This window comes from Pipra filicauda, unplaced genomic scaffold (assembly GCF_003945595.2).
Source record: "Pipra filicauda isolate LSUMZ 115617 unplaced genomic scaffold, ASM394559v2 scaffold190_size1978887_pilon, whole genome shotgun sequence".
Taxonomy (NCBI): Eukaryota; Metazoa; Chordata; class Aves; order Passeriformes; family Pipridae; genus Pipra; species Pipra filicauda.
The window spans coordinates 68,168-81,972 of NW_024104299.1; the positions used below are offsets into that span (position 1 = coordinate 68,168).

Below are 13,805 nucleotides of genomic sequence, written 5' to 3' on the forward strand. Positions count from 1 at the left end.
ATCCAGTGACTTCTTGTTTGCTTTCATGGTAAAGGGAGGACATGCGTCCAGTTACTGTGTTTGAAAGTGATAGCTGTTGCCCATCCCCGTGTGCTTTTTGCTCTGTATATTTTATGTGAAGTCTTTGTTCTGTGCTGTTCTCCCCCACCCTCCCCAGTGTCAGGAGAGACACTCTTAGCAGTCAGAGAAGTTCCTGTAGTCCTTTTCTGAGGATGACGTGGGGTTGTGGGTAGCTGTGTACTGAAGCTGCTGTCAACTGTGCCCAAGACAATGCCAGCCTGGAACAGGAAGGCAAAAGTCCCCGAAGGTGGTCTTGTCTTGTGCTGCTCTATGTACAGAGCCCTAATGCACTGTTGTGTTCTCATTCACTTCCTTATGGTAAAATATTGCTGCAGAAAAATAGGTAGGATTTTAACATGGCTTAACTCAAATGAAATCCATGAGGGAAAGTTTGTATTCGACTCAACAGCTTACATTGGAGAGGGGCACAGGGAACAGGCGTGTAGGGAGGTGAGAATGTTTTTCCCTCATGTTCCCCAATGTTTTTCCCTAGCCAGGACCACAACCCAAGTGAGATTGCATGGATACTGTGCATGTGACCTCCTGCTTCCTTGGTGTGAGATACAGGAGAGTCTCGGATCCTCACAACAAGAAGAAATGCAATTGCAGTGACTAGCTCTGTTATGTACTAAAATGAAAACCTGAGCGGGTCTCAGCTGGGGCCTCAAAAAGGGTTGGCAAAACATTTCTGACCAGAGTGGTTGAAGACTGAAAAGCCTCTTGTGGGGTTTGCAAACAGCCCAGCAACTCTGGTAAGGAACAAGAGAGACAAAATATGGTGCCAAGACAAGCAGGATTCCTGCCCTACCTAGTGCTATGCAGTCAGTGTAAGTTGCTTCACCACGTAGCTTCTGAGAGGAAATGCTGGAATATGAAACTGCTACAAAGTTTGCTGTAAGAGCTGGGGCAGCCAGGGAAAGGAGTTGTTTGAGATTGACATGTTGGAACAATGGTGGTTTTTGTGCAGGTGTTTCAGCCTGGGCTGTGCTCAGAATGGTATCTGGGAAGCCAGCTCAGAACCCAACCTAATGATTCCCTAAATTTTCAGGGCTGTTTTCTCTGGAATAACTTGTTAGTCTTTTCCAGAGAAGAATGCTGGGAATAATTTGTTCTTTACAGAACTGAGGTAGTTAATTCCTTTTTCAACCTTCCCTTCAATACTCTTAAACTATGGATAAGGCTGTTAAGACAAAAGGGAGATGTTCTGTATGTCTACTGGGTAAAAGACAAAAAGATAAAGTCTACGTACTAGGAAACATTTTGAATGATTAGGGCTGTGGAAATGGATGGTGATGAGAATATGAAATCTTATCACTGTTAATTTCTAAGAAGAGGTTAGAGCAGCTTCTACCAAGGTAAGCTGGGCTGAGTTGGTCCAAGATCAAGTAATAGGTTAGCTGACATCTCAAAATCTGTCCTATCTTCACTTTCTCTTTTTGTTCTGAGAGGAATAACACAAGCTCAAGTATCTTCTATTGACATCCAGTCTTTCAATCTACCTTGCCTCCCAGCCGAGGTAGTAAAGTGGAATCAAACCAGCTCATGGAAGAAAGCACATGGAATGAGTATATTGCAGATTAGTGCAGAAAACCCAGAAGAGAAATTGTTATGCAGCAGAATTTAGGAATCTTCTGTTTTACCCTGCCAGGTTAGACTGAAGCCCAAAAGGATCTTTGCACCTTGATGTCACTCACCAGAAGTGTTTTGGAGAAGCCCCCAAAAAGCAGAATTTAGCCTACAAATTAAACATCAAATGCAACCTTATCTGGATTGAGTCCTGCTATGCCAGCAGAACCTGACCAAACCCTGGCTAAGGACACAAGTTTACTGAACTTCTTAATGAAGAGAACCCCCAATTATGTTACAGTTATACTAAAACAAATAATTTGCTTGTAATTACAGAGATAATGGCATGCTGACCACACCTACCAATTAGAAAGTTGTAATAAAGGGTAATAAAATACCTTTTCCTTGGGCTGCAGAATCAACCCCCACACAGCCTGTGACACTAATATGATTTACTCCTATTTGCTGATGGAGGATTCTAGTAATAAAATTTAATGTGGAGGAACAAGGTGCATTTAACCAAAGTTGTAAACATACCTAATTCTATTTAAAGCTATAGGGTGCAGTACATTAGCATTTAACAATCTAATACTAAATTGATGTGAAGCTAATAGAGCTGTATTTGTTAAAATTACAGCACTAGACCATGTTTTACCAATGACAACAGAAGGAGTAACCAAAATAGTATGACTCAGCAGACTCCAGCTGCTGCTTAATAAGGTATTAAGAGTCTTCATGGGAGCTCCTGTCATAAAAGGACAGTGGACTGCATTCAGCTCCACTGCTGTTCTCCTGAAGCCAGAGGAAGTTAGGCCAGGGATTAATTTGCCCTTGCAGTTCCTTTTAGAAGGAGCTAAATCCATTCATTCTACAATTCTCACACTAAAGCATATTATACTCAGTGAAATTTTCTTCTCTGTAGTCTTTCAAGTAAACTGCTTTGATACTTAAAGATGGGCAATTAATTGCAAGGTAAATGATGATTTTTTCTTTCTCCAATGATATGATCTGACATTATTAAATCTAGGTGAACATTGAATAAGAAAGGCATAGGAAATGTCTGCTCAGGAAGATAAATGTTCTCCCAAGTAATATTTCTGGCCTTGTTTCACTCAGCTGGTCTTTTGCCTTTCAGGATCTTGCTGTCATCAAGTTGTTTACAAATGGAAAACATTTGAAAAACCTGGAGTTTTCTGAAGAATGAAGAATTTAATTCCAAATACTGGGATTTTCTAAATGCTGAGTAAGAGATAAACACATATCCTTGAATCATTCTCTAGGAAACAACAAATCCTACACAGACTAAAAGAACATATCTTACAAAAAAGGGTAATTTATTCAGCTCAATTAACTATTACTTTTGGGAATTAGATATCAAACATAAACAAGAATATATAGGATATTAATACATAACGAATGGTATTCATTAACATACTGGGCATCAATATACAGTAGAGAATTCTTCTGAACAATGGGCACAATGGCCAGTTGTATGTAAAAGGAATGTTTATAGCCAAACTTGAAAGTTTTCACAACTAAATGGTTAAATCACTTATGTGTTAGCATTTTATTTTTAATTCCAAAGGAACAACTAATAAATTCTATACCTTTTAAAGGCCTTTTGAACAGCTGTATGCATAAGAGATGTCCTCTCTGAATAGTTAGTCAAACTCTGGCTGTTCCAAAACTGATCCCTGATTGTTGGATCACTCTTTAGCACCAGTTTGGTTTTGGTCAATGAGTTGATTGCTGTTGTCACTGAAAGTCCAGCACCCAATCAGAGAACAAGGAAAGATGCCATGCCCTTTTGGTGGATGATTAACTCCTGGGATAATGAAAAGGTGAAACAATAATTTTCTTGACAGCTCACAAATGGAAACATTAAAAATGCAAATAAGTATTAGCAAACCTATTGATAAAAGCTGGCCTTAGTTTGGAAAGAACTGTTTCGATGAAGGACTAGAACTGGAGTTAGTACTGTACATAATGATCAGCCTAAAAGCTTTTCTTAATTCTTTTTCATAGAAGAGATTTTTATCTAATGCAGAAGCAGGGGACTGCATTTTATGTTTACAGATCCTGGCTAGGCAGTAACAGATTACGTGTGCTGCCTAATCTCTTCCTCTGTTCGTAACAGTTAAAAAGCAGTTTACATAAACTCACTTATTTTGGTGAAACCCTACAAAAGGCAGTGATGTGCTTTCTCCCTTGGTTGCATGTCCCCATCCTTGCATTGTTGCCCCTGCCCTCCTCTCCTGCACTCCCATGCAGTAACAGGGACAAGGGAATGAGTGTTCCTGTGATGATTCCCAGCTGTGTTCTGAGCCCTGGTGCGAAGTTGTGCTATCACTAAAAATGCATGACCTATAAGGGAGGAAGCAGCCTGGACAGCCTTAGTTAGGATTCCAAAACCCAAGGCCTGAAAGTGCTACTCCAAATTCCACATAAAATACTGCTGAATGAGTGGCCTGTCACAGGGCTCCACCCCAGACCTGGAGAAGACCTGGTACATACCAAGTATCAGATCTCCGTGACCTGATGGTGAGCTAAAGAATCCATGCTTTAACCTCTCCATGAACTCCACAGTTACTTGAGGGCTAAAGCTTCCCAAGGGCTGAAAGGTGTTGGGTATCAGACTTTCCCTGAGCTTTGGTGAAATTTGGACACTGGAGATACATGAACTTGAAAACATCAGACCAACTATGCTTCGTGACTGAAATGCCCAAGAAGCTCATTTTTCCATGAATGTGTATGAAAGGAAAAGGAAGAATGCCTCCTCAGTTATCAAGAGGTAAAGAAAGAGAAAGGTAACTTTGTGTCCTCACATTGGGCTCATTTCCCTATCTCATGAGCTCTGGTCTTTCCAAAGAAATAGCTCCAAAGTCAGCAGGGTGTTATAGAATCTGCTCCATACTAAAGGAAAAACTGTGTGATTTTTCCTCGAAATCAGCAGCTCAGTAATGCAGGCCACAGGAGGAACCTTTTGCAGGTTTGGTAGCACCAAACTAAACCAAGACCAAAAGCAATGTCCTGGTTCTGCCAGTCTTTTACTCACTATCATGTTTTTCCTATTCCCAATCAGAATTAAAAAAGATCAACTCCTGGAAAATGTTCCCAAGCTATAAATATTCTTCCTTAAATCACTGCAGTTTAAGTAATTCCTTTGGATTATTTTTGAATATTTTATTTCAAGCACCTTACCAAAAGTAACATAAGTTTTTTAAAGACAATGTCATTTAGGAATGGAATTTGAAAACATAGAAGACAAACCTTTTTAACTATTTCTGGAGGGGGGGGGAAAGCTGAAAAAGTAATTTAAGCTTTTCCTTTGCTGTAGAAAAAAGTCTCAGCTTTACTGAGTTAATACTTTCTGATGGGATAAAATGCATTAAAGTGGCCATTTTCCTAGCCAGTGGTCTTTGCCTTCAGCAGCAGGCTGATGGGCATGGATCCTGCCACTAGTCCTTCTGAGGCTTGTTAAGATGTTGATGTTTGCAGCTGGACTCTTCCCATTAACATTAAAGAAGGAATAATGTTTAGTGTGAAAAATGCCCCAAGTGGAACTTAGTTCATTTACAACAGGGATATAGAACTCTACAAAGGGTATCACTTGTAGACCAGCTGCTTTTTCTATGATTACTTTCAACTACATGGTGTTTAGAAGTCTCACAGAAAAATAGAAGTGCATGAATGGAAATAAAAAAATAAGGACATCTGTATGATTTTTATAAATAAACAGTACAGCAAGAATTAAATAGAACACAGACATAAGACATTTATACAGGCATGAACTATTACAGCTTGTTCTCCTCAAAGAGTATCTGTGCGTAGACTGTCGTACTGGGAATGCCTTTGGCTTCCTGAATCGGCTTCATAAGTTCAAGTTCAGCATATGTTAAATTCTCCTCTGCAATTTTTGGCTAGAAAACAGAACCAACAAATTAATTATAATGTCATTACCACTGAATGTAGATATTCTCTACAATGGGCTATATTTCTTCTTGCACCCATGCTAATTCTACTATGCTGTTAAATTCTATCTATGCTGTTAATCAGTTTACTCTGCATTGCAGTTAGTTCATAGAAGATGAAATAAAAGCAAATAACATTAAAAAGAAGAAACAAGAATAAGTAGGCTTTTCAGGTTCGTTTCTAATTTCTCCTTGTTTCAAAAACACTGAACATTTTGACAATTCAAATATTGCATATTTGAAAGATGTATGTTAGCAAAATGTTCAGCCTCCTTAATACTAAATTTCCTGATTTTATTTATGGCAGATTTCACAGTTTGAAAGATATATGCCAGATTTACTTCCCAGCTGTAAACCTTGAACCAGTTACATCTCTAATCACAGTCACTCACAGTGCCTCTCAGTATGTTTCTTAAGAGAACAAAAGACGTTAAAAATACACAGAAGGCAGAAAAAAAATTGACAGAATTACTGCCATTCCAATGGAATTTCACCCCTTTTGCCAAGCTATAGATGAGTTCAGAGTTTAGCATAAAGGCCATACCACCGAAGCTGTCTGCTGTGTTACAGTGGTTGAATTTTAGACTTGGAACTATAAAATTTAGCTAAGAGAGATGTCTATAAAAATGTACCAAACAAATTTCACATGCATGGCAGAAGCTGCCTATTGCTATTGCGGACTTCATCCAGACTCAGGTGGCTTAGAGGAGGAAAATCTTTTCTTGTGCTCCTCTGCTTGACAGCTGCTCACACTCAGCGTTTCAGGTTGTTTCCCAGAGCTTGGAAAAGTTTATGCTTTTCCAGCATTAATTTGACCTTATTCCTTCTCTGCAGGTCAGATCCTCAAATACTTTATCTGGTTTGCAGGGCTGACCTTCTGCAGGACTGGCATCTCTGCACTTCATTATTCTCATGGTCTTCCCTCCCTCCCCCACTTGCATAGGTAGTGCTATTTGATCTCAGCTTCTGGTCCTCATTCACGATGAAATGCTTCACTGTTGACAACACAGAAAATTTCCTGCTTTCATTGAATTCTCTGATGTAACGACATAAAAGGAATTCCTGTGGATTGCAGATAGATCTTGACTGTAACAGAAATAAAATCACACATATCTTTTCGTTGTTAGTGTATTAGGGCTGAACTGAACTGCAGTGTTTAGAAAGACATCTGCCCTACCCTGGCCTTGGCTTAAAGAGTTAGAAAAAAACTCTTGGTCAGCTGCTGTGATGCTTAATTAATTTTTATATTCCCTCTTCTTTCTATCCTGAAAGTATTAGCCTGTGTTTCCAGGCACTTAAGTTGTTTTTTGCTTTTTTATATATTAAAGATTCCTTTTGAGATTTCAAAACTATATATGCTCATCTATTCAGTAGGTAGTACAGAGGCTAAATGCAGGAGTTGATTTTATTCTCAGTGTATGATAGCATATCTAGTTTCTGTTTGAAGGTATTGGGAGTTTTGCTGCCAGCTTCGCTGGGTGTCACATCAGACCCTCAATACATAATGATACACTGCATGTGAAAAGCCACCTAAAAATGAATGTGATAAAACTTTACAAACAAACTTTTGGTCACTGCCAGAGTAAAACTCTACATTTCTAAGACTGACAAAGAGCATCTGTTGAGGTAGAAATGTTTTCATTGTTCTGTAGGAATCAGTTGCTCAGGGCAAGCCAAATCTGTATATGCTTTCCCCTTTGCTGTTTAATCATATTTCTTACATTTCCATTTAGAAAATGCTGCTTGTCCTAAAATAGCCACCCCAACACCCAGCTCATGTAAATTTTAGAAGTAAGATTTATGAAATCATATTGTCCAGGTGTTTTATTATATTATCTCAAAATTGCATTGTTTTCCAGTGTAGATTATCTTTTTATTCTTACTTTATTCTATTATGTTTGGATATGAAAAATAACACTAGGTTCCCCAAAACAAGTCATTGGGCAGTAGTGGCTGATGTGTTGCTTTCATACATTTTTATGATGTTCCTATAGTAAACATAATTTAATAAAGCCAAAACACACTAAATAAATAATTGCATCTAGAAAAGCAATAAAACCAAATAAAATTAGTACTTTCATAAGTGGAAAAGGTACTTCAATTACTGCTACAAGCAACAGCACACCATAAAATGTGTAGAATAATTTCCCTTATGCATATTTCTAGTATGTAATAATTTGATTGAAAATATGAGGAAACACACAGGAGGTTCAAAATTGTGAAAGGTATACAGTTTTCAGCAAAGGATGTGTAATAACAGTGCATGGAAGCCAACACTACTCTAAGTACCTATGGTAGCCAGGGTTTTATTCCATACACTCTTCTGCACTTCATTTATCAACCACGTGTTTAATTTAATTTCGCTGGTTTGTTTGTCCAAAACCAATTTTTTTTTGAGTAGAGAGGGAAAGAAAACTAATTCTACCATTTCATCTCTCATTTGGACTGGATCATGTTTTGGCAGTGTAAACCTGGAACCATGCCACCAGCTCCTTTTTGGAACAATCGTGTGACTTCAATAACTGATGTTACAGGTGGGACGGATGGTAGGGCAGAAGAGGAAGAGGCAGTGAATGTCTGGCCATACAGTGTTTATCTTGTATGTCTGTTTTCTCATCTTGGGATCACACACTTTGCCACAATTAGGAAGAGTCATGATTTTCCAGTGTATCTTCTGGCAAATGCAAAATGATTCCTCTTCCAGATTTCTTCCATTTTAATTTTAGTTTATTCCAGTCACAGGGCTTCTCATGGGCAACTACTCAAAAGAGTTCACTTATAGGAACACTTTTCTTATTGAACTATCTGCAAGGTTTATCATGTGAATATTTAAAAGAAACTAAAGCATGTGTATATCTAGTTTTGGGTTTTATTGAGTTTGTCTATTTTGTATTAGAAATTAATTAGAAGAGTTGGGGTTTGAATCAAAATTATTCTGATTTTTATGTCATAATTACCAGGAATGTCAATTTTGCTCTTCCTAGGCTTAGCTAGTTTGTTTCTTGGTAGCCTCAAGGATGTTTACTGATTTAACTAAGAGTACTTTTATCCAGATTTGTAATCAGGTATGAAGAAAACAAGCAAATAAAAACCTCATATATTTAACTTGTCTGGAAAAACAACTGATGCCAACTTGCACTTACAGATTACTCTAACCTCACTGTTCCATGACTACCCTAGTTACATGAAGATGACAAAAAAAATGTGAATTTCTAATTATAAAAGAAAAAATCCTTGATTCTATTTTACTATTAAAAACAAGCAGAAAAGACCTGACTTCCCAGTTCCTTTCAATCTTAAATATTTTAGAGACTAGTGCTGCAGACATTTGCCTTCAAATTCAGTGTCTGTATGCAACGCAGTTTTTATTTGGGATATGATACAGAATGACTTTTACAAAGGACCAGGGGAAAAAAACCAAAAACAAACTATTGATGATACTGAATTTTCAGCTCTTAGTTTTCTGGATTTGACAAGCATCTGTCCCAAACTGTGTCCCTGCCCATGGAAGGGAGGTTGGAACTAAAGATGATCTATAAGGTCCCTTCCAACCCAAGCCATTCTGTGATTCTATGAAATTCCAGTTAGAGTTTCACAGTATTTTTAGTAACTCCGATTTCCTGCAGGAACACTTGAAAATGAAACTTCACCCTCACTGGCGTGCCCTGCACTCATGGGTGAACGGGTTAGGTCAGCAAGGACAAACCTTGACAATTCTGCATATGTTTGCTGGTGTGATTGCCAGTACATGGCAAATTGCCACCTCTGGCCTGGCCATGCTGTCCTGTTGGGTGCACACTGCGGTGCTGGGGGATGCTGTAGGAAGTGCAGATGGGAAAGGCACAGAGTCAAGAGGTGGTGCTAAGGCTTGTTTGATAAATTTTTCTAGAAACTGCACTTCTCTCTAGGTTACTCCACAGCACAAAGAAAGCAGCCTTGCACCAGTACCATTAACTAGCTCTTTCTTAGCAAGCACATCCTGGAACTATGATTTTTCTCTCTCCCTTTCTATTGCAAAATCCAAACTTGAATCTTTGGCCTTCTTCCTTTCATGTTTGAGAAACATCCTGTTTTGTAGTCAGTCAGTAAAGAGCTTCACAGAAAAAATGCAGATACTGTCCAGATGGCACAGCTCAGGAGCATCCTGTGTCACAGCCTGAGCACACTGCATCAGAAAGTGTCTAGACAGGACTCTCCAGGCCAACTGCATGGGCTTTGACCACAGGAACAGATTGTTGGTTCTCTCTGCCTGAGAACCAACCAGTAAAGAGCTTCAACTCTTTACTGATGTCAGTGACTTAATTGCAGCCAGAAAGCCAGAGATTCCCTAGAAACAGAGGAGCTTCAAAAATTACTTCTGCAGAAGTTCTGAAGCTAGATCTGCAAAATGAGTTATTCTCTAGAAATGCAACTACTGGCCAGTAAAAGTGCTGAAATATCAAGAGAGGCATTCAGTGCCAAAATTAAGAAATACGACATTGGAAAATATGGAGATTAGGAAGTATGACTTCTAGTGGCACTATCAAGTTAAAAAGGACATTTTTTTTCCATTGAGATGCCTACTTTTTACTCCCTAAAGTATAAAATATTTCCCATACTACCTGGGAACAATATCTACAACAGTTTGTGAAGGCTCTTTCAGCATTGCTTCTAAATTTTGCTATTGAATCCCACAGAAGTTACGATAACAAAGTCGGGGACAAAGATGATTTAATAAGTCCCATTGAATGAGTTTTGAGGGAAGAGCATCCTCACCTTTGCTAAAACTCTATTCCTTTTACAGTTACAGTTATTCCTAGATTCTAAGCCAACACAGCTGGAAATCAGGCTGATTTCTTCCTATCTTTCAAAAAAAAGCCAAGGAAGTAATTAAAAGTTTTCACTTCACTGGTGACACTTTTATCACACAAACAACTTCTGAAGTAGGATTTTGTAAATACACAAGTCTCTGCCCAATTCCAAGAAAAAATTTTATGTATTTATACAAATTATTCCTACTTGGATGTGAAGATAGCAACCTCTGATCAGAATGGGAAAGCAGGCATAACTCAGTAGTTTTGAATATGTGGTGTTCTGAGTGTCAACCTGAATGTGCAAATGATATTCATGTCCTGTGGACATCTCACATCCTAAGGAGAGCCTGTAAAAAAAAAAGGATTATTCATCTTGCAGAGAGAGGAATTATGAGGACTGGATGGAAATTTTAAAGGATCCCAGGGAGTCAGGGGGAAAACTGTTCATCACTCCTTTGTATATCATATGTACGGTGTCTTTGGAGATCAGTGCCTTAAGAAACTGGGAGCTTAAATCATCACCTATTGTTACATGTGGAGGAAAGAGGGTGGCACAGCTTTTAATTTAAAATCATCCAGAAGAAAGGAAGACCTGATTAATCTGAGATCCAGAATCACAAATTACTGAGCAGATGTATTTCACTTCCTTTTTCTTTCTCAAACAAAGGGCCAATTAAGTTAAGACTACTGCGGAATCCTACTAGTTGTGCAAAATACTGACAAGCCTACCTTTCCTAACTAGCTTGATGCGTATAGTATGACTGGCTAGAATGATGTAGTGCTTAAATGTAAGATGAAAAAGAAGACAAGGAAAAAATCAACTCCTTCATCAAGTACAACCTTGCAATGTGTAAATTTGCTCCCAGGTTGCTATGAGGGTGAAGCTGCAGGACAGCAAGCTGGAGCACTGCTTAGGCACAAATTTCCCAGCAATGAGAAACTTAAAGCAGTTCTTTACATTTCACAGCTCTGACGTGGTAATCAGACTGCAGATTATTCACTTTCACATCTAAACCCCTTTCACAAAAGAACTCTAGGCTCACTGGTTCTAATATACAGTGGATCTGGTTGGTTTGTTTTTCAATGGGAAGTGCACTCCTGAAACCTCATAGTCAAAGGTTTTTCTTCAGGTGAAGGAAACCTAAGCTTCTGGGCAGCTTTAGGGGCACCTGTCTTCATTGCTTGATCCAGGAGTACACACTGATGTAGAGCTTGATTTTGCTGAGTACAAACAGATGAGACCGAGTCACAGCCTTCTCAGTTCCACAGGTATCAAACCTGTGTCAAGTTCCTGCTCAAAACAACACCCTTCTGCTTTGTGGACATGGCAGGAGCAGGACATGGCATTTCCTTTGAATGAATACTTATAAATTCCAGACTTTCAAACATATTGCTCACTACAGAGTAAGCACTTTCAGTGCAGGGACTGTCCTGACTTGGACTGGCTGGCACTCAGCACATTCTCAGCACTTAGCCTGTAATGATAAATAAAGATGGGGTTTTCAAAGCTGCAGAAAGAAATGTAAGCTTACCATTCCTGTTACATCTGTAAAAACATGAGAATTCAGATCTCTGAGCTGGCTTTGCAAATGTCACCATAAAATTTATAAGTGGTGCCTGAAAAAGGCAAGTGGGTAGAATGGGTGCCAAAGATTACGCTTTCACTCTAAGTTAACAAAATTACTTCTAGAAATTTCCCTCAGTCTTAGATAACCATAATCCCTTCCTATTTCTCAAGTAGCTTTAACATCATCAAAGGAGATCTCAGTAATGGTGTAGCACTGAGCCATTGGTGATCCAATCCATGCTGAAATAAACCATGCTGTCTATGCTGTATGAGCTGAAGGCAGCAGGATGCTTCTCTTAAATATCTCAGCTATGGTGAAAGCACTCTGCTTCAGAAGTCACATAGGAACAATATGTATTCCGTGGCAGGGAATAAGAGAAGCCAGATACACTCCAATAAAGAGGTTATTCAAGAACTTAGTCAGTGTAGGAACAGCAGAAACCAACTCTTTTGTACGTTTGAAGAACTAAGACCAAGGGGATCATTTGTAATGCAGGATATATTTACCTGATTTCAAAGTCTTATGATTATATGATTTAGGAGAGTGCACTTAAGTCAGCAGCAGAATCAGGAAGATTCCCTACAACCTGTCTTATCTATGCAGGTATTCCTACCCTTAAAATTTAGTGTGAAAATGAAGTCAACAGTAATTTTGCATAAGTAAAGATTTCAGGGTTTGGTCACATCCTTTGCATTGGTTGTAGTGAATCACATAGGAGCTCCTCAGCTTGGTGGTTCAAACCTTCATGTAAAGACACTAAAGCCTTTTCATTTAGATGGTATTCTATAACTGACACTCTTGGGCTATGACAGCTAATCTCTAGGAGGCAATAAAGGCTTACCAGAAAATTTGGTTGAGGAAGTATAAGATTTATCTCTACCAACTCAAAGGGCTAAGTACTTAAGGCTATAGCAGAACAGCCCTTAGAGAGGAGTTTGTGGGTCCCTAGAATTTTCTTCTTTTTAATGACTCTCTGTGCTTCTTGCATGCTATAAAAAACATCCCTTTTTGCATTGCAGCATCTCTATTTCCTTTGATCTGTAGACATTTCTCATTGATGCTAATAGAGAATGACACTGATGGGGAATATTTTTGCAACAGAGGGAGCATAGAATTGTTATTCTGGCTCAAGCAAAAGCAATATGACTTAAGCAGAGTATTTAAAAGGCTTTACTCAAGGCTGTGCAATTGAACATGATATTAGGCTTTCTCTCTCTTTTTTTTTAATTTTCATTGAGATTATGTCCATATTTTATCCAGATTATTGTGTTCTTGTAAAATTATACTGCAACCCACTCTAGCACGTTAACAACAAAAGAAATTCTCTAGCTTATTATAAACATCTTTCAAGAAACCAGAAGCACATGTCCTCTGGAAATAATTTTGCTGGTATTTAGGTTATTACAAAAAAATTTCCCAAAACACTGGAATTATTTCGTAATGTTCCTTTATACTCTAGCTTGTTATCTTAGGTTTTCTAGAGTATTCTCCTGGTGCCCCAGTACGGTACCTTCCTTGGGTTGCACAAGGAAGCTGCAGAAGTAGTCCAGAAACTCAGCAATTTGTGTCTGCCTCTGCAGTGATGATTACCTAGTAACTATGTGCCATCAGTGAAAAAAAGACCTAGCGTAGACATCAGCTGTGCAATAATTATAGTTTGAGAAAAAAGTTATTTTATCCTGCTGAGATTTGGCAGAATGATGATAATACTTTTTTGCCTCAAAGCAGACAAAAAATTTAAAATCTGAGAGATTTTTGACAATTAAAAAAATGGAGTGACAAGTTTGCTGAAAATAAATAAAATGTTTCATTTAGATAAATTTGATATGTCTTTTTCTCTGTATTTA

General features: G+C 38.4%; 1 protein-coding gene across 2 annotated transcripts in view; it reads right to left on the reverse strand.

Annotated features, from left to right (window-relative positions):
• Positions 1-4,794: 4,794 nt before the first annotated feature.
• The window catches only part of VSTM4 (V-set and transmembrane domain containing 4), a 34,988-nt gene continuing 25,977 nt past the window's right edge, over positions 4,795-13,805 (reverse strand). For both annotated transcript variants that reach the window (XM_027718347.2, XM_039380232.1), the window contains exon 8: positions 4,795-5,546. In XM_027718347.2, the coding sequence (XP_027574148.1) occupies positions 5,421-5,546 (126 nt within the window). In that variant the 3' untranslated portion in view covers positions 4,795-5,420. The remainder of the gene's footprint in view (positions 5,547-13,805) is intronic.